This window comes from Cyprinus carpio, chromosome A19 (genome assembly GCF_018340385.1).
Source record: "Cyprinus carpio isolate SPL01 chromosome A19, ASM1834038v1, whole genome shotgun sequence".
NCBI classification, from domain to species: Eukaryota; Metazoa; Chordata; class Actinopteri; order Cypriniformes; family Cyprinidae; genus Cyprinus; species Cyprinus carpio.
The window spans coordinates 20,739,505-20,761,371 of record NC_056590.1 but is presented as its reverse complement, the minus strand read 5'-3'; the positions used below and the strand labels follow the sequence as shown (position 1 = coordinate 20,761,371).

At 35.7% G+C, this 21,867-nt stretch overlaps 1 protein-coding gene across 2 annotated transcripts in view; it reads right to left on the bottom strand.

Annotated features, from left to right (window-relative positions):
- Positions 1 to 21,867, bottom strand: part of LOC109060269 (zinc finger MYM-type protein 4-like) — a 35,366-nt gene that overhangs the window by 12,075 nt on the left and 1,424 nt on the right. The window contains exons 1-10 of one of the 2 annotated variants that reach the window (XM_042776954.1): positions 12,985 to 13,188; positions 11,464 to 12,027; positions 11,105 to 11,157; positions 10,841 to 10,996; positions 9,606 to 9,678; positions 9,249 to 9,474; positions 9,033 to 9,162; positions 2,528 to 2,743; positions 2,301 to 2,451; positions 2,089 to 2,204 (exon numbers count right to left, since the gene is read on the bottom strand). In XM_042776954.1, the coding sequence (XP_042632888.1) occupies positions 2,089 to 2,204; positions 2,301 to 2,451; positions 2,528 to 2,743; positions 9,033 to 9,162; positions 9,249 to 9,474; positions 9,606 to 9,678; positions 10,841 to 10,996; positions 11,105 to 11,157; positions 11,464 to 11,953 (1,611 nt within the window). In that variant the 5' untranslated portion in view covers positions 11,954 to 12,027; positions 12,985 to 13,188. Of the gene's footprint in view, positions 1 to 2,088; positions 2,205 to 2,300; positions 2,452 to 2,527; positions 2,744 to 9,032; positions 9,163 to 9,248; positions 9,475 to 9,605; positions 9,679 to 10,840; positions 10,997 to 11,104; positions 11,158 to 11,463; positions 12,028 to 12,984; positions 13,189 to 21,867 lie in introns of those variants that run through there. The other variant, XM_042776953.1, reaches the window with a different exon arrangement.

The following is a 21,867-nucleotide window of genomic DNA, read 5'->3' as shown; positions in this document are numbered from 1 at the left end:
AAAATAAAGAAAAAATTAAAAAAATAAAATAAAATCCGTGTCCAGGGCTTTTTTTAATTTTTTTATTTTTGCCATGCATTGGTCATAGAGGTTTTTTTAGCGGTTCCTCAGGTGCTGAAATATATTTATTGCCCAAGGTTCACACGTACTCCGTCTGCAGTGCGTATACAGTATGTGTGTGCGGTTCAGAAGCAGCAGCGAGTGCACGTTATTGTAACGCGAAAGCACATTAAAATAATGCGCGAGCGCGAATCTCTCTGTTCGCACGCAGATTTCCTTTGCTTCGTCACAAAACCAGATGCGCATGCTCAGATACACACTGCTCTTGTCCGGAGAGAGTGCGTGCACATAAAACATGTCTCCTCTCACTCACAACTCTGTCTATGCTCATGCGCTAGATATTCATTCTTTTCGCACCTTACGATTTCTAACCTTTTTTGTTCACATCTTTTACGGCCTGCAGTGTGAAGCTCTGATCCATTAACATGGGCTCGGAAAAAATACGCATCAAAGACAGAGTGTGTGAACCTGGAGTTTGTTCTGTTCTCGCGCTCCACTTAGGTGCGCTGGATTCTGATTGGATCGAATAGCATACTGCGGGAGGTCGGGACCGTGGAAAATCGTGCTATGAAGCGATTTAGAAATCGCGCACGCTCAAATCCTGATTTTATTACGATTTCGATTAATCGCACAGCCCTAACAGAGTGTTCTTTAGAAGATAAGCCAGCTCGTAAACTTCAGGTGAAAGCGTCCTTTGATGCTGTGGTATATACAGTTAGATACTCAAAAGACCCTCACAGAAACATCTCCTGCCTCATTCTTGTCAGAAACTGAGAAACAAAATAATTGCAACACCGTAAATGATGATAGCGACATTAACATACAGTGTCATGTTATTTAACAACATATATTTGTATATGCTGAGCCTGGTAATACCAGGAAAGTACCTAAACACATAATTGTAAATTAAAGTGCTGACAACTAAACACGATTGTAACCGTTTAGGCTAATGTTAGCTAGCTAGCAAAGCTATCTTTTGTAAGTTAATGTGCTGACAACTAAACACGATTGTAACCGTTTAGGCTAATGTTAGCTAGCTAGCAAACTTTATATTTTAAAGCCTTTATTAAATGACATGAAATTAGCATTATATCCAGTAGATGGCAGCAGAGGATCACTCATTGGCTCAGCTGCCATGTCAACTCCCTATTTTTTTGTTCACTCTTGCTTTTGGATTTATTATAAAATGACAAGTATAACAAATTTTAGTACTTTTACTGTACTTTAGTATAAAGTATAGGAAGTGCAGGAAGTCACAAAGGCTCATGGCATTTAAAACAATTAATTAAATAATTAACAACAAATTAAACACGTTAATTATTAATAACAATTATATAATGCATTAAATATTTGGAAATATTTTTACATTTAATTTAAAAAATACATTTTAAAGTTTAATCCATTGCTACAGCTATCACTGTCAATCATAGCAATGACTCGCTTAGTTTCACACACACGCAGAAAGAGAGAGCAAGAGAATTGATGCGCTACATGTAAACGATATTCTTTGTTGTAGTTTCCTGTCAAAATAATGGCATTCCTATGGAATTCTTCAGCTTTTAAGAACTTCCGGGTTTTCCGGTACTAATGCGCAAACGTCAATCTTATTGGCTGGCGCTCATCTATTATCGTCCCTGTTCAGTTTTTAGCAAATCAGTTCGAGTGAATGCACAAAACCTGATTTAATAATCATGAATCCAGCAGCTCATTAATCCTTATAGCTCTTAATAGTAGAACTCGTATCATTATCTTATCAGTATTTTTTTAGTTCCTCACCCCCCTTTTTTTTTTTTACAGAAACACTGAATGACCAAAAAAGCACCACCACCAGTCCAGTTAAGTTTTTCTGGGGTTGAAGAAAAAAAAAAAGGAAAAAAAAAAAGAAAAGAAGAGTGAATGGATTTTTTTATTGTTGTAGGGTAGTTGTGTCCACACACTGCTAAGTCACATTTGTATGCAAACACCATGTAAAAGTGAATTTTGCATCCGATGTCCCCTTTGAATTAGAGGTCAGTAAACTCTACCTACCTGATATGATACTACACATGAAAAGGAGCAGAAGTTTTGGATGGTTCCGTCAGACATGGCTAGATGGTACTGAGGCACTAGTTTAAGCTTGCAGCTGTTGCATTCCACTGGAGCACCTGTAAGCATGCAAACAAAAAGGACATTTGAGTATACTTCCAAAAAAAAAAAAAATCATTAAGAATGCAGAATCTTGGTAAACAACTGGTTGTTACCTGAAGAACTGACAGTCTGAACCTTATTCGCTGTGACACAGGAAGTTGAACAGAAAAGCTCCCTGATTCCCTCTGTATTCGGAATATCCACCATTTCTGCAACCGGGCGCATGGTACGACAAATTTTGCAGGTGACAGGTTTCAAACTTTTCTGCAAAGAAAGATCAGTTTATTTAATAATGGCTTTCAACAAATTAACTGAACATTATTTAGTTATTTGCCATTACCTTTTTAAAGCCTATGAGGCAGTTTTGTTTGCAGAACTTTATAAGACTGCCCTCTATCTGCAGAGATGGAGACTGACCGTCTGGGCCATAGCAATATTCTCCACAGTTCACACAGCTGTTCATAGTCAGTTTATTGGAGGAGCGGAACTGACTGAAGCAGCGGTTGCTGCACAGCTTATGGATGGAGCCCATTAAGTTCACTTCGTGAGTGTAAGTCTATGAGAAATACAATTACAACATGCAACATTTTAGATATTTTAAAGATTTTATTTCTATATGTGACCCTGGACCACAAAACCAGTCTCAAGTGTAATTTTTAATTTTTTTTTAATTGCGATTTATACATCATATGAAAGCTGAATAAATAAGCTTATTTGGATAGGACAATATTTGGCCGAGATACACCTATTTGAATATCTGGAATCTGAGGGTGCAAAAAAATAAAAATAAAAATAAAATATTCTAAATACTGAGAAAAATCGCCTTTAAAATTGTCCAAATGAAGTTCTTAGCAATGTATATTACTAATCAACAATTAGGTTTTGATATATTTACGATAGGAAATTTACTAAATATCTTCATGGAACATGATCTTTACTTAATATCCTAATGATTTTTGGCATAAAAGAAAAATAATTTTAATTTTGACCCATACAATGCTTTTTTTTTGCTATTGCTAAAAATATACCCCAGCGACTTAATGTTTTTTTTTTTTGTCCAGGGTCACTACTTAATCAACTGAAACATTTAAATAATGTTATATAGTGCCAGAATAGGCAGCTATACACAACTGTCACACAGGATACTGAACTATTTTTTTTTCCCAAATCTAACCCTCCATTTAACTGATTGACAAAGCAAAAAAAAAAATAAAAGGACTTAAGCACTAAGAAATGTTCTTGAGCACACAGATTAGAAACTTTAAATTAGAATTTTTTTTTTTTTACTTTAAGTACTAAAAAGAAAAGTCCATATGCTTTTCTACTGGAAGTATTACACATTAAATAAAGAAGATTATAAAAATGTCAGAAGAAAAATATCTTGGTATGTATTAGACTCTCAGTTACATTTTAAAACATGCGTAAAACAATTAAAGCAAATCTTACTAGCTTTAGAATAATAAAGAAATTGTTTAACATATGATCAATCTTTTTTGTTTTCAAAATTTCACATATGTATTTGGATTCGTTATTTGGTCCCAGACAAATCAATCCATAATTAATCAGGTTAAACCGTCTTTACATTACAGCTTTGAAAATTGTAAGAAGAAAGCAAATAAGATACCATAAATGGTACAAGTTGCTTTTGCCTATGCCCTTAAAAAGTTTGTGTTTAAATGTTTAAATGGTGTTGCTCCTTTGTTAAATTTTTCGAGAGATTGCAGGGAAGCAGTAGATCCACTAGAGCGGTTTATAGTGGAAACTGTAAAGCTATACATTGTTAAACATAATTTGCTCAGACTGTTCTCTCTGTGAAATTCTGGAATTCATTGACTATTTAAAACCTACTGTAAATTATAATAATTTTAAGAAAGCCACAAAATCTTGGTCGATGCATCAACAAACCTGTAGTCATGTTTAGTGTACTTCTATTATAAATTTGTGTACTACTTGTTTATTGTAATTTATAAAAGCCCTCCTAGGGACAAGTGTTGCAAATTAGCTTCAGCTACAAGCACTATGGTACATACATGGAATGACTGTTGTTTCATTTTCATCTATGTTTATTGTATCTGTCCCTAACAAATAAAACATGAAATATATAATAATTTTATATATATATATATATATATATTTTATAATTATATTAATAAATATTAAACCTCGTTCACCAGTTTTTATTACTGGATTTTGCGAAAATCATCTTGTCCTTTCATTCACATAAAACAAAACATTTAACTTATGTGCGACACTTTTCTTTTCTTCTTTTTTTTATGTATTGCACATCAGGTAGGTAAAAACCTATCAATGTGGGATGCAACTGAGGAAACCAAAAAAAAGAAAAAAATGTGACAAGACTTAAAAGAAATGTTTTTTTTTTTTTTTTGCAGTTTATTTACAACAGTCTACAACAACGCAGACAGACAGAAAGACATCAAATAAAAGACAGAAGGTCAAAACCACATGTCACAGAGCTTTGTGCCATTCCTGGAAACAGTTCCTTGTCAACTGAAGACACAAGTGCACATCGCATGCCTGGCATTTCCAAGGAGTTTGCTGCTTCTTTCCATGCGCCGCTTTGCAGTGCACACAGATTCGCCGACCACTAGAGGCAACTTTCCTGGTATCAGTGCTCAGCGGAGCTCCTGGAACGGGAACATGGCCACTTTCGGCTCGTTTCTGTGGGATTTTCGGTGACACACCACAGAGCTCTGCAATAAGCTGCTGCATAAACTCCTTGTGGGTCATGTTGCCATATAGCTCTTTGTGAATTGTAAAAGAGTTGGTGGCAGCAATGTCCAAGAAGTGTAGGAAGATCTTTCTGTACCACTTCAAAGTTTTGTGCTGTGCGGTGTAGTACTGCAACAGCTGATCGGACAGGTCAACGCCCCCCATGTATTGGTTGTATGCAGTAACGGGTGCAGGACAGGGGAAAGTCTTTAAGCTCCATGTATCTTGTGCTTTCACTCTCCTCTGCACAGTGTCTCCTGTGTAGGCAGGATGAATAGTGGAACACACAGACACCTCTCGTGTGTCCATCCACTTCACAAACACAAGCGGACCATTCCGAATCCATCTAATGGATCCCCTGGGGGAATTTTGGGTCAGTGAATTAGCTGCATTTTGTGGGCTATTCTTCCTGTAGTCTCTGTAAGTCCCACAAGCACCATACCTCATGTCTAACAAGTCTGTTAGGAGCTTTGGACTTGTGTAGAAATTGTCCATGTACACATGGTACCCAGATCCCAATTTTTCTTTGTCCAAGAGATCCATCACTGCATCATATGGCAGTCCATTGCCTGTGGCAATGTTGTTTTTTCCTGTGTACACAGAAAAGTCAACAGTATATCCATTCGATGAGTCTGTGAGGACAAACAGCTTGAAGCCCCACTTGGTTGGCTTGGCTTTCATGTACTGTGTCATTCTTGTGTTGGCTTTGCATACCACCATTCTTTCATCCACAGCTAAATTTCTTCTAGGATGATAAATAGTTTTGCACGCAAGACGGATCGTGTCCATGAGGGGTTTGACCCTGAAAAGCCGGTCATATTCATCTGTGCCCTTCTTTTTGTCATTCTCCTTGTCTGCAGCTGGGTGACTCATGTGCATATTCCATGAAATGGTACGGTATCTGTCCCTTGACATGACTGTGGCGGGAAAAGGCACAGAGAAAAGACTGCCCTGCCGCCAGTAGTCATTGATGGAGCTCAACTTCACCATGCCCATGTAGAATATGAGTCCAAAGTAACGGTACATTTCGCCAACGCTGACATCTGTCCACCTGTATTTGCGACCCCTTTCAACTGACCTGGCGGCCTGGGCATTTGTGTTGTAGCATAGAGTTGAGACAGTGCTTTCAGAGAAAAAGAGTTTGAAGAGACTGAGGGGAGTGTACGCATCAGTTGACCACAGCTGCGGTCCGGGATCACGTGCGGGCATGAATCTCAGACTCTGTGGAACCAAGTCAACTTCAGTCTCTGTTTTCCATGTCAGAGCAGACTGCTTGTTTGTCCTGGCTTTCTTTGCAACAGGCATCTGGTCACTGTCGTTCTCCTCATTTCTGTTTTGTATAAATAAAAATAAAAGTAACCTGTGAGCATGATGATAACAGGATCAAAGCTATTTTTTTTTTTTAACATAACTAATCGCCAATATTGCACTCGTAGCAAAAACACATGCACATTTAAACCTAAAAACATTAATGGCTGATCAAATATTCACAAACAAGCTAAACTGATAAGGCATTATTTTACAGTAAAGTGTAAATAAATTTGAAATAATTATTTCAATATACACAACCTTTCAAAGATTTGGGGTTACTTATGCTCACCAAGGCTGCATTTATTTAAACAAAACTACAGTGAAAATAGTAATATTGTGAAATTTCATTATAATTTAAACATTCTATTTATTTTGTAAACGTAATTTATTCTGGCAAAGCTGAATTTTCAGCAGCCATTACTTCAGTGTCACATGACCCTTTAGAAATCATTCAAATATGTTGATTTGGTGCTCAAGAAACATTTATTATTATCAGCACTACTCACTTTTAGTTCAAACAGTGATACATTTTGGATTAATAAATAGAAAGCTAAAAAAAATGCATTTATTTGAAATAGACATTTTGTAACATTTTCACTGTCACTTTTGATCAGTTTAATGCATCCTTGATGAATAAAAGAATAAAAAAAACTGATCTCAAACCTTTGAACAATATTATTATACAGCACAAAAGTTACATAAAGTTACTCATTTTGTACAACATTTAGACGTAACGACAAGTTGTATCATGTCCTAACCTATATCCATGAGAGTCATATATTACTCAATTTTGTAAACTAGTAATATATGTGCATGATTATTTAAAAACAACATGGCAACTAAAGAAAGTTTGAACGACTTACTCATCAGAAAGGACATCCTCGGCTGGATCAAGTCGCTTTTCAAAATGCAACCATTCATCATCAGACTCCTGCTCTTCTTCTGAGGAAAAGGCAAATTCTTCCTCGCTGTCCAGGACCTTCCCGAGAGCTTCCTCACACGTGCAGTGTGCCATTTCCAAAAGCGATGAAAAGTGAATGAATCGGATGATGCTTGAAGCTATTTTTATCACATTGATGGGGTAGCTTTTACCATGTATGTAACCGTATAAATAGCGCGCTCTGCGGGTGGGGATGAGGCACAAAAATGATACCTAACCAACATTTAATATCGGTTAGGGTTGGGATAATATTGAATCGATCATAAGCTTTGTTTTTAAAAGCAGATGGCACTGCGTGCTTTAGAAATAGACGTATTCTGCTTGCTACAAGTTCCTTACATACGCATCACTTGAACCTAAAATAATAATTCATAAATTTTGAAAAAATTGCAGCGAATTACAAGGATGTTCACAGTGGGCTGTTTACACAAATTTTGCATCAAAAGCCGATGTGCAAGTACATTTAACCACTTACATTACTCAGCCGAATGCACAAGTGCTCTTCTTCATGAGCATTTTAGTGTGCAGTTAAAAACAAGCCTAGAGTGCCATCTGCTGTTAAAAACTAAGCTCCGAATCGATCTGAGAGAGAATCACGATGCATTCCGAACATCTCAGAATCGATCCACGAACCGCGATGCATCGATTTATTGTCCCAGTCATAATATCGGTGGATTCGCAGTGTAATTTCTATTGTGCAGGCGCCCTACTCACAGTCATTTGCCTGACAGTGGCAGTGCTCTCTCTCCTCACACACGAGAGAGAAAACAAGAGTCTAACAAACCACGCAGTCGTAGAACTGACGAAATGATATTTCCTTTTTTCTCTATCAAAATGACAAAGGTCATTTATTATTTAAGCCGTTTGCATCCTTCAGCAGATGGAGGATAAGAAACAAGCTGTAATCCCATTGGCTAGCGCTCACCAACCACTGGCTCCACCAATCAGCTCCGGCGAACGCAGACAATGGAATTAATATTCATGAGCCGGGAAGACTGTCAGAACTCAGAGCGACAATGATCTACAATATACAACCTACCTGAGAAAAGATGCGAGCAAAAGTCGTTTTTGACAGTAAATTTGTTAAACTGATGAAAAGATTTTACATTTAAGTGTATTTTTATTAGTTGTATTATTATTCTTTTTGAACAATGCACTTTTCATACATTTACATTCATACACCACCTTTTAGTTCTAATTATTAATCAAGAATCTATCAAAAATGCTAACAAATTGATCTAATAAATGAATGTATTGCTTTGTCAAGAGACATGAGATTTTTTTTTAAGATCATTCCAGAACCACTTGCATAGCTTATATATATATATAGTGTGTGTGTTTTTTTTCTCTTGGATGTGCTTCTGAATGTTCACAGGGACAAAGATGGCACAAAGTGCACCTTTCTGCATTTCACAAAAGAAAAACTTTGTGTGCGTGTGTGTTATTTTGAGTGGCCACAAATGACAGCAGACCTATTACAGCTTTGCACAATGTCTTCCTTATATCTGCATAACCATAAATACCAAGAGTACTTTATCAATACAGTTAATCAGTTTAATAATAATAATAATAATAACAACGTTATCACACTGGAGCCTCAAGGGGGTTAAATACACTAAACAGTGTTTGCTTCATTTCAAGTTAAATGTAACTGAAATTAAAGACCTGTGGTTCCTTGAGCTAGCCAGATGTTACCTGATTTAATGAGCAAAAAAACTGAAGACTGGATCAAACCAATCAAGCTATTTTTGTCTTGTTGTGAACAGGCCTTTAGGGGCAAAACATAATTCAGTTTATGGGCCGCATTATCAGTAGCGGCGATCCAGTGCAGGAAACACCTGCACAAATAGAGATGGCCACTTACCATTCCTGTCTTCTGACACACACTGCACTTGAAGCTTAAAGTGCTGAGGCATTTGTGACTGCAGAACTCCTTCACAGTCCCTGACAAGTCCACCGGGGCATTGATCACATCCTTTGGGTCAAGAATGTCTCTGCAGGGAAAGAGAACTTGTTAAAAGGCATTTGTATTCGTAAAAGGGTATGTAGAAAAAAATGAAAGCAAGACTTGTAGGCATACTTGTGGCAGTGGTGACACTGTTTCTTCTGAGGTATTTTGACCACCACATTAGAGGTGCTACAGAGACACTGAGGTGAACAGAAGAGTTTAGGACAGCCTTTGCGCTGGAAAGCCGTCTGTCCCTTTAAGAGGACTTTATTACATCCTGTGCAGACCACACCAACTGGATTGGCAGGGGCCAGAGAAGGAAGGGATAGTGTAGGGAGTGCTGTGGCCTTTGCTGGAACTGCAGTCACATGAAGACAAATATGGAAGAAATATAACATGCAACTTAAATTTCATTGAACCATTTATCATCATGTTCACCCATGTAGTAAATGGTAAAAGAACATTATAATATATTTTCAGGGCTCGTACCGATAGATGTTGCATTTCCTCCTACGGAGAAAACTGCACTGATCTTGATCGCATCAGGTGTCTGGCTAAACTCCTGAAAACATGAACACAATGAAAAAAATAATACAAAATTCCATGAAACATTTTATACCTTACTTAACAGTTCTGCTTATATAACCTGAAGAAGCATTGTAAATTTAGCTCATGTTTTCAATTCCTGTCACATGCTTTGGCTTGTTGCAATTATTTAACTCATCTAATTGATTATTTTCCATTTTAAATTCCACTTTGCCATTCAAATAAGGGAATTTTGGGTTCATTTTCCAGCTCAGTAGTGGAGTAAAGAAAAAAAAAATATTTAGCAAGACTGCATTAAAATAACCAAACCAACAACACTGACGTGAAAATCTGGAGAAACATTGTAATAACAATCCAGTTAGAATACTTTTAAATCACCAACATTTACAATGGGTTAACTGTAGTAACACTAACTGTACCACTAACGGTGATATTGTGGCAGAAATGTAGGATATTCATATAGAATTTTACTATATTAATGTAGACATGTTATTAAATGTATTAAGGGAGTAACAAAATATAGGCCAAATTACAGATATTTGTGTTATAAGCAGTTTTGTATATAAATGTGTTTATAGACTACATACCATGAAGACGTTGTATATATTAGGGCTGCACAATTATGAAAAAAAAAATCATTGTCGATTATAATTACGATTATCACAATTTACATTGAATGATGTTTATGCCATTGTTTGATAACACTGCATGCCGTATTTTTATGAAAATAAACAAGCTGAAAACACTAACTGAAAACTTAAGGTGCTTTTATATAGTATTAAGCCTCAAATGTCAAATATACATCGGACTGGTTTCTTCTTTAAATTATAAAAAAGTAAAATTATGAATGGTATTATAATGTCATACTAAAACTAAAATTTAAATAATGAGAAAAATCCTTAAGATAACATGTAAAAGAAAAAAAGTCATGTGGACTGCAAATCAACATATTAGAATGATTTTTAAAGGATCATGAGACACTGACAACTGGAGTAATAGCTGCTGAAAAATGTATGTAAAATTATTAAAATAGAAAATTTGAAATGCAATATTTCACAATATTACTGTATAATTTTTGATCACATAAATGTAGACCTAGAGAGCATAAGAGAGAGAGAGAAACATACCAGTATCTTAAACTTTATTTAAAATAAATAAAAATCGCTTGTGAAACTTACAGCTGCTGTGTTGGGCTCATCTTTAATGTTTCCCACTGGGCCCAGTGGCTCAGACACTTTCTGATACTCCTCATCCATCGGCTCATCCTTCACCTTCACTGGTAGGGCACCAGAGAGCTGGCCCACTTGAGGTTTCAACTCCGTTTTTAACATTGACTGTGTTAGATAGAGAGGAGTTTAGTTTAAGGAGTTTACTTCCTACATGGATTATCAAGCAAACTCAATGAATTTCAGTGGTAAACATAAAATAATGACATTGCTCACCACAACAGATGGTTCGGTTTTCTCCCTTTTTATGCATTTAGTCAAAGAGTTTCCTGTTAAATGAAAAAATTAAGCAGAAAAAAACTGTCAGGTCTGTTCCTCAGTTCTATTTAGTTAAATGGCAAAAAAATAATATTAAATAATATTAATGATACAGCAACATTATGCAAAAACATATTTAGGGATTCAATTACATTCTGAATCACATTGGAAGCTTTTCAATGGCTGTGAAATAATGTTCAGTAATGAACATTTATCAGAACACAGAATCATCAATCAATATCAATAACTACCAAAATGTGTTTGAAAAGTCATCTCAACAGGACACATCAAGTAACAGGCAAAAAGGTCACACCAACCTGCATCATCTGATCCATCTACCTCCATCTTCCCATCGCGATCCTCAGTCTGGTCCACATTTACTGCCATTTCACTGGTAAAGTCCTCGACTTTAGCGATCACAAGCTCTTCTGAATACTGTGCTGCATCCTCTGCAATCTTCCCCTCTTCATTTTTCTCTACTTCTTCAGCATTCTTCTGCTTAGATTGTCCCAGTGCACAATGTTCTTCTTCTTCTTCTTCTTTCTGGTCAGTTAGACTGGGCTTTTCTGGTCCGCTTTCATGGTCCATACCCGCTTGTTGTCTTATATCCAGATCTTCCTCCATCTCCCCTTGAAGCTTCTCTACTTCCTCCTGCTCCATCTGATGGCTTTCCATCAGGCTGTTTTGAAGGTCTGGTTCATTTTCACCAGCATCAGTGGCATCCAGCAGCCATGACTCCACTGCATCTGGCTTCACTTCTGAACCTGCATCTCCTGGAAGTTGTTCTGTGGAATCTTCACTGGCCATTGGGACACCTGCGGCAGATGTTGAGTCCAACGTTGAAACTGCCACTGTAGACTGTGAGGGGCCAGACTTCACCCCTGAAAGTGAGAAATGATGACAATTATCCATAGGGCAGAGTCCAACAATAAGAATGGCCTGAGGCTCCCTATCAGGCCTGTACTGTATTTTCACAATATTACACATCTAATCTTGCATAAGTGCAAGTGCAATGCATTGCAAACTTTTGGATTAATGTTATACATTTTTGAGAAATTCTGCAAGCTCAAACATGAAAACTAATGATCTCCTTGAAGCACGGGTTAAATGGGTAGAAAATTAAACTGTTTTGCTTCATACGCCCTTGTTTTTCAACAACATTGTTTTTGAATTAATTAATAGCATTCACAGATATTTTTAATATTCATGCAAAATAATATTACAATTAAAAACTTTTTTATGAAAAAATAATATTCATAAAAAAGTTATAATTATTCAGTCGTTTTTAATGAAAAACACATAAAAATGTTGCAGTTAACTGTAAATCGTATTTGCGGAAGCAAAAAGTTAAGATCCTTATATATCTTCCACAATATTAGTGATTGAAATATGCCCATTGCTGCGATATTTTATTTTACATAATTCCGATAATTTAGTTGTTTTCAAACCATTTCAGCCTCCACAATGGACTTTAACCTACTGTCTGCTGCAGCGAACGCTTCTGTACAGGACTATAAACATGCATCTTTGGCTAATATTGTCACAGGCTGATCATACATACCATACAATACTGGCAAACCTCAACACTGCATTAATTCTGTTTTTTTTTTTATATACGTTAACGTTACATATGCACCGTTCTATTGTCGTTAGCTCGCTATTCGATAGAAATGAAAAAAAAAAAAAACTCCAACATGAGGCTTTAAAACATGAATGTTGTAGCCAGACTAAGCGTATAAAGGCGAAACACGCTGCAGGGCATGCATGCTTTGCAGCGAATCTCTGCAGAGATGATAAACAACACGCGGGGCAATCTTTTCAACAGTTTACGGACTCACCTTTGAACGCCTGACGTTTTCTTTCAACAATCCCTCTCAAATGATAGTCGACCAACAACCCCTGCAAGATGCACGGTTGATCACTTCTGAATTAAAACATCAAAATACTGCAAAGGTTGCTGAAATATAAACTAGCTGGATGGTCTCGCTAGCTCTCCCGCGAAAGCTCTTCCCCTGAGCATGCAGCAGTGCATTATGGGTGAGGCGCACAACACGCAGTGTTGCCAGATTGGATTGAATATCTCCAGCCCAACTACGGCGTAAAACCATTGACTGTAATCCCGCCCATTTAATAAAATACCAGCCCAAAGTATGCAGTAACAAAAAAATAATTAAATAAATAAACCGCTACAGAAATTCTCGATATATATATATATATATATATATATATATAGAATATATATATATATATATATATATATAATATATATATATATATATATATATATATGTGTGTGTGTGTGTGTGTTTGTGTATGTGTATGTGTTGTGTACATATTTATGTATTTATTTATTTATTTTTTTTTTTTGGGGGGGAATTTTTTTTTTTGGAATTATTATTATTATTTGTGGGGGATTTTTTATTTGAAGTGGGAGTTTAGGCCCAGTCATACTTCAAACGAAGTTCGTTTTCGTTCTTCGTTTGCGGGCAAAAAGAAGTTCGAAAGGCTGAGCGACACCCCCGCGCTGCTGGAGGCGGGTGTAGATTAATGTAAACATGACTCGCGACTCTCGCGCGTATCCCCCCAAACACAACAATGATGAAATGATGAAGTGTAGGCAAGGTGTGAGACGGGCCCCAATGGTCAGAATATTACAGACAAAAGAATAATGATTAGCAGCAGTTCAGAGTCAAGTATCATGTTTGCAATACAAAAGAACCATAATCAGTCCTTAATGAGAAGTGTGAATGTCTCATAGTTTGTAAAACTTTGGCATGATGTGGAAAAAAAAATATTGGAGTCAGTTTGTCACTTTATTTCATTTGTGTTCATTTATTATATTAAACTGGATAAATTGTTACACCTTTTTATATTTTATGTGGTGTCATGGTTTACGTTTGATAAAAACAAAGGTTTATTATTGTATATTCGTTTGGCATTTCATTTATTGTATACCCTTTACATTCGCTTATTGAAAGAGCAGCAGCAGTAGCAGTATGGTGTAACATTTATTTGAAACACTTGTATTTGGTACTTGCTACCTTATATATCTTTACTCTTTCCTTTCATTCTTTTCATGGCTTTGGAAAACTTGTCTCGGATGTTTCTCTGCGTCTCTTTTTGCAGAACTCCGGGTCATCGACACCAAGCTTCGTCTGAATCTTTAAAGTCTTACAGGTGTGGATATATTTGTGCCAGCTCAGCTATTTGACTCTCCAGTGTATTCACGTTGCTAGTGACTAGGCCGGAGATATTGTTCTCTCTTGCCTGACTTCCGCTGAATAAGAAACGAACCGAAAAAAAGAAAAAAAATCGCACGTCAAAGGTAGAGTTTCAGAACAAACCAACTTATTGCATAACCGCCACGGACCAACAGAAACTCAAAGGTGTTTAGGAGCCGAAACGAACTCCCCCCAGAAAGTTTGCTTTGGTGAGCTGTTTCGAACTGCCGGAACGAACTCAAAACGAACTTCGTTTCAGCCTGATTTTGTTCGAAATTACGTCATTTGATTGATAATTTCGTTCTTCGATTTTGTTTGAAGTAAATCAGGGCCTTTATGAGCTATTTCGAACTGCCGGCGCGCGTTTCCCCCTGAACAAAACAACGATGAAATGAAGTGTAGGCAATCTATGTGTGAGAGGGGCCCCAATGGTCAGAATATTACAGGGCAAAAGAATAATGATTAGCAGCAGTTCAGAGCCAAGTATCATGTTTGCAATACAAAAGAACTATAATCAGTCCTTTATGGGAAGTGTGAATGTCTCATAGTGGAGATATTGTTCTCTCTTGCCTGCCTGTTCTGAAAACTTTAGCATGATGTGGAAAAAAAACAATGGAGTCAGTTTGATACTTTACTAGTGTTCATTTATTAAACTGGATCAACTGTTACACCTTTTTATATTTTATGTGATGTCATGGTTTACTTTTGATAAAAAAAAGTTTATTGTTGTATATTCGTTTGGCATTTTATTTATCGTATACCCTTTAAATTTGCTTATTGAAAGAACAGCAGCAGCAGCAGAAACACATGTATTTGGTACTTGCTACCTTATATCTTTACCATTTCCTTTCATGGATTTGAAAAGCTAGTCTCAGATGTTTCTATACATCGCTTTTTGGATAACCCCGTCCCCGGGTCGTCGACACCAAGCTTCGTTGCAATTTCTTTCAATGAATTAGATGCTTTCTCTGAATCTTTAAAGTATCTCCGCGAGCGATCGTGTGTGGATATATTTGTGCCAGCTCTGCTATTTAACACTCTATGGTTTTCAAACCAGTCCTGTGAGCACCCCCAACACTGCACAGTTTCTGTGTCTCCATCATCTATCACAGCTGATTCAACTCATCAGCTCATTAGTAGAGACTGCAAGACCTGAAATGGGTGTGTCAAATATAAGGAGACATACCAAATGTGAGGTAATATGGGTGCTTGCAGGACAGGTTTGAAAACCACTGCTCTAGTGTATTCATGTTGCTATAGTGACTAGGAGATGCTGTTCTCCTGCCGGACTTGGACCTCCTTGGAATGAGAAACGAAAAAAAAAAAAAGTGACTAGGAGATGCTGTGGTGGAGTTTCAGACCGATTGCGTAACCGACGGACCAATGTAAGCTCAAAGGTGTTTAGGAGCCAAAACAACTCACCCAGAAAGTTTTGCTTTGGTCAGCTGATTCGAACTGTTGAAACAAACTCAAAAAAACTTAGTTTCGGCCTGATTTTTGTCCGAAATGACATCATTTGATCGAAGTATATATCAGGGCCTTTAGGGTATAAACATAACATTTTTAAAGTACAATCATCTAACCTAAATGTTTTGTCACCCAGTGTATTTGTGTTTTTCAATTTATAATGTTGTTGATTTTTATTTTTTTTGTGAGGATAATTATTAAGAACTTTGATTTCAAACTCTGAATTGAATTAATTTTAACTAAAAAAGACAAGTAAACAGTCATTAATAAAATAAGAATATATAAATGACAAGCAATGGTACAAACAAATACAATAACAAGATACAAATAAAATAAACTGAGCTTTAAGTTTTTCAGGTAGGTATAACAGTAATATTCAGGTACAGAAATACTACAGAAACTGAATAATCTATTTAACTTTAAAATAACACTGGTTAGTCTTTAATGTATAAATAAACATTAGTGGAAGACAGCAGCAGGTTTATTTACGTTGCTGTCTCTTTAAGACCTCATGCATGGCTGTAACTGTTACACATAAGTTTTGTTTCTCAGCTGTTTAAATTCACTTAATAACCCATATACCGACAATGTTTAGTATAAATCGACTGTTTACGTGAATACTCATCAAGGCATTTTGACATAATTTGGTATGTATTTCGCCATTTACGCGCAATAGGGCTTGGGCACTGTGTTGCATTCTGGGACGTGGCGGCCATGTTGATGGCCTCACGAATGTAAACAACTTGAACGACTTGCTGAATGTGCAGTTCACAAATGGATGGGTTCAGGAGCTGCAGATCATAAAGCCGGTGTTGTGTAATATTCAGTTCCTGTGAAAAACTGATCCCGTGGGTGGAGTTGACATGAATATTCATTAGTTCCCTTGTTGTGGGCGTGTCCTTGAAACAACATGCAAATGAATGGAACGGAATATATCAGTGCACGCTCCTCAAATCGCTACTTGTTTAATGGATTATTTTGAACAAGTAATGAAGTGTGAGTGTTAAGCATTAATTAGCATTAACTGCAACAGTGCCAAAACAATGCATAGTTTGTGTAATATGATAAACTGTCTGTAAAGTTTTGCTTGATCGATTACAGGCACACAGCAAAACAATCAATAAGCTAATAACTAATATAGTTTTTTACTATATTTGGTGTATTTCGCTTTTTATATATTTCATTTGTGGGGCTTTATTTTTAATAGTTTGCTTTGATTTGCCTACCTAGTTGTCATTAAAGACTAGTACAGTTTGTATACAACTATGTCTGAAATAAACAATTTTTTTTTTTTTATGATTTTTTTTCAGCATCTTTTTTTTTCCCCATCAGTATATATATATATCTTTTTATATATATATATATATATATATATAGATATTATATGTATATATATATATTATATACTATATAAAATTATTTTAAGTCACAGGTAAAATTATAAAGTCACACTAAATGCACATTTACTTTTGTCACATATTTTCTCCTATTACTACTACTACTACTATTATTAATATATTGGATTTTTTTTTTCAACATCAAAATCTTTCCACATAAGCCTCTTTGGGAACCACCAATTTCCGATTACTTATAGATTATAATATACTGAAGGTAGAAATCCACCCCAAAATACCCATTTGAAACCAGTATGAGCAAAAACTAAAAGTATCTTCTACAGAAGGAGTCATGCAACATTGAAACAACATGAGAGTGAGTTAATTTTTATATTTAAATTAACTGTCTCTTTAAAACAGATTTACAAAGTATGTCATAAGTATAGCACATCACATTTTCTTTATTGTATTTGGTTAACAGTCAAATACAGAGCTTAACAGTCTAGAGCAGAGGTCTCAAACTCAATTCCTGGAGGGCCACGCAGCCTGCGTTTTAGCTCCAACCAGCTCCAACTTACACCTGCTTGGAAATTTCTAGTAATCCTGAAGACCTTGATTAGCTGGATCAGGTGTGTATGATTAGGGTTGGAGCTAAACTGTGCAGAGCTGTGGCCCTCCAGGAATTGAGTTTGAGACCACTGGTCTAGAGCATGGTTTTCAACCTGTGGGCCGCGGCCCCCTAGTGGGTTGCGATGGTATTGAAGGTGGGCCGCCAATTACTATTAAAATAAATAATAATATTAATATATGTAAAAATGTCTAAATCATAACAACACCATTTCATATATATATATATATATATGTATAAAATTAAATAAGCCCGAGTTATTTTCTGTTCATTGCCAGTTCATTCTAGGGCTGTGCGATAGAAATTGTCATAAAATCACGATTTGAGCGTGCGCGATTTCTAAATCGCTTTATAGCACGATTTTCCGCGGCCCTGACCTCCCGCAGTATGCCATCCGATCTAATCAGAATGCAACAGAACAGATGTGATGCGCCTTTTTTCCGAGCCCATGTTAAAGGATCAGAGCGTTCACACTGCACGCGGTAAAAGGCTAGAAATAAAAACGTGCGAAAAGAATTAATATCTAGCACACGAGCATAGAGAGTGTTGTGAGTGCACAGGACGCAGTTTGAGCGAGAGAAGACACGTTTTAAGTGCGCACACTTTCTCCGGGCGAGAGCAGCGTGTATCTGAGCAAGTGCGTCTGGTTTTGTGACAGAGGAAAAAAAAATGTGCGTGCGGACAGATTCGCGCTCGCGCATTAATTTAATGTGCTTTCGCGTTACATTAATGCGCTCTCGCTGCTGCTTCTGGACCGCATACACATACTGTATACGCACTGCAGACTAGACTAGACATAGTAGGCCTACGTGTGAACCTGTATAATGTATAACAAATCTTTTTCACACCTGAGGCACCGCTACAATTAATGAGCTCTATGAACAGTGTATGGCAAAAAAGAAAAAGTCCCTAGACAAGGGATTTATTTATATATATATATATATATTTTTTTTGCCATAAGTCTAGAAATTTTGTTACACCTTTACTATAAAGATTATTTTGACTTATGTCTGTTCTAGAGACGTTACAACTTTTTGATAAAGCTCTAATTGGTTTTCTTTTGGAAATATGTTTCAAATTTATACTGAATGCATTCATGACTGTAAAGCATATCTGTGTGTCAAAATTGTGATTAAAATCGAAATCGCAAAATTGATCAAAGAAATCGCGATAGGTTTTTTTTTTTTTGTCGTTATCGCACAGCCCTAGTTCATTCAATAAATACAGTTAACAATCTAGCTTCTGAGTACTAAGTTATTAACCCAACAATAGCGGGGTCAGTTAATTTTTTTGCAGTGGGCCGCGCAAACATATGTGTTTGGTTGTGTGGGCCGTGAGCTGAAAAAGGTTGAGAACCACTGGTCTAGAGAATCTGATTAAGAACTACTAATAATAAATACTTCAATAATGAATATTATATATAAGCATACATTGTGTCTGTTCTCTGATCGTATGTTGCACTGAAAAACAACCTCATCATGTCATGTTTAAGAATAGTGTGTGAAAACATCCACAATTTCATAATCCATTATGTTAATAATGTTTAACATTTGAACATCTTATTCAAATAATCTTTTGCACATTTTTCAACTATTACATACAATGAAACCCAAATGTTTTTGTCAGCCAAACTCTGTTCTCCTGTCTCCTTAATTAAAGTTAATATTTCTATAATTGAACAACACACTTTAATGTTGACAGTTCTCTGATGTGGGTTAATAGTAACATGACATGCAGATTAACAAATAACATGTTATCTTTATAGTAAGTGTTTTATTTTTACTGTTTAAAATTATACTCAAAAATGATATGGTAGATCACATAAAAATTAGTTACATTCATTAAATGCTACTATGACAAGTACAGAAGTAATTGCTTTATGAATATAACTCAAATTGAAAAGAAAGAAAGTTGTGTGAAAGTATGCATAAGGAATGAAGCAATGCAAAATTAAGTGAGTGTCTGAGATATTAATTGGCACTCGAGAACAGCCTCCATGAATGTCCAGTTCATACAATGTTCAACTACTGTACAGTGACTTCAGCTCTCTCATCCAATCTGAGACAGACAGGGACTTTACATGATGATCAGTATATGTGGAAACATCACAAAAGCAAATCATAGCCATATTATAACATTGGTGATGATGAGACACATGATTTCTTATCCAAATGAAGAATAATATTCTTGGAATAGCTGCTGACCTATGTCCAAGAAGACTGCATCAGAACAATACTTTAAGGATTATGCACTGTTTTATATAATCAATTTTACAAATAACATTACATATTACCAGCTTAACTGCAAGAAAAACAAATGAATGTATGTAGCTATAGGTAACAGCTTTCTCAGTATGTATGTAGCTTATTTAGGTAACAGAAACACTGGCTACATGCAAACTAAACAAGCTTTTATAAATGACACAAGATATTTATATTTTTGGTTTTTTTATTCATTGAGATTTATAAACTGCAGTAATAGTCACCAGTAGTCTAAGGCTATCTAGTCACCAGTAGTCTAACTATAGGCTAATCAAACTATTTAAACAGCAATTAGCTTAATCCCCCACAAATGAAATCTATACAAAGCTAAACACATCAAAAATAATTATTTGTTTTTTGTTTATGTTGTGTTATTGTAATCAATCAAGCAAAACAGCTTACAGATGATTTATCATATTACACAAACTGGATTGTTTTGACACTGTTGCAATACTTCAGTGCGTAACACTGACACTTCATTACCTGTTCAAAATAATCTATTAAACAAGTATTGAGGAGCGTTGATTTTTTTTTTTAGTTTAGTTTGGTTTTTGCTTTGTTTGAAGGGCACGCAAAAAGGGAGGTAATGAATATTCATGTGAAATCCACCCACGGGAACAGTTTTTCACGGGAACCGAATATTACACACAGGGCCGCTGTTGGCCAAATGGGTGCCCTAAGCAGGATTGTATTGTTGTGCCAACCCCCAAATATTAAGAAAGAAAAAAAAACAAAAACATCTACTATATCCTCCTGATACCCAGCTATGGAGTTTTTGCCTCTGTAGTGGACATTATATTTTAGCATGTTTACTGTATTATGCATTTCGGGAGACAAAAGAATTGCATAGAAAAACAAATTATATAGCAATATTCTTATGAAATATTACATATTATTATAAAAATCTGGCCAGTTACTACTCACATTATTACACTTCTTTTTTCAACATGCTGTTCCAACAAGCACTTTAATGTGCAAATTAGATACAGTGTATAGATAACATTGTGCTTAATGGAAAACCCAGTTTCTGGACTTTTTAAACACATATTGTATAAAGCAAAATGGTATATCAAATCATTTTGTCATATTTTATAACATAGTTGAGAACCATCCTTAAAGTTTGGTATAAAAAAAATCCTGAAACCTAAAAAATGATTGATTTAAAAAAAACAAAAAATCCCATTGTTTTTGCCCTTTCATGTCTATTCTTGTCATTTTATTTTTTAGAAATACTCAGTTCTGGTTTTCTCTACAGATGACAGCATAACATATGAATAAAATATAATTTTTCAAAAATGTTATTTTACTTTTTTTTCTCTCTCTTAAGCTCTAAACAATGTAATGACATCCAAAATACAAAATTGACAAAGCTTTTTATTTCTGTTTCTCAGGAGGATAGGGGTCAAAATTTTACTATAATTAAATATAAAAGTACATAAATAAATTGTATTATTTACAAATTGCAATTGTAGCTCTAGACAGTTACCTATGGCTATGACTTTATTAATACAGTTGTCTCATTAATTTTATAGTCTCAAGCATTCAGAAATCATACAAAAGAAAATTAAGTAGTTTTACTATGATAAAAAAAAAAACATGGTTTATTTTTGTAAGGGTTGTGATGTCCACACATTTCTGCTGAAGAAATTATAAAGGCTGTGTCATCATATAGCAAAAAGCTGGCCAAAAATTAAAGATTAAGTAAATATTTGGATTAAATGTTTGGCCAACAAGGATTTCATTGTCCTGTAAGTGTAACAGCAGCAATAAACAGGCATTTGGCTCCCTTTGCAGGCATTTGTAATAACAT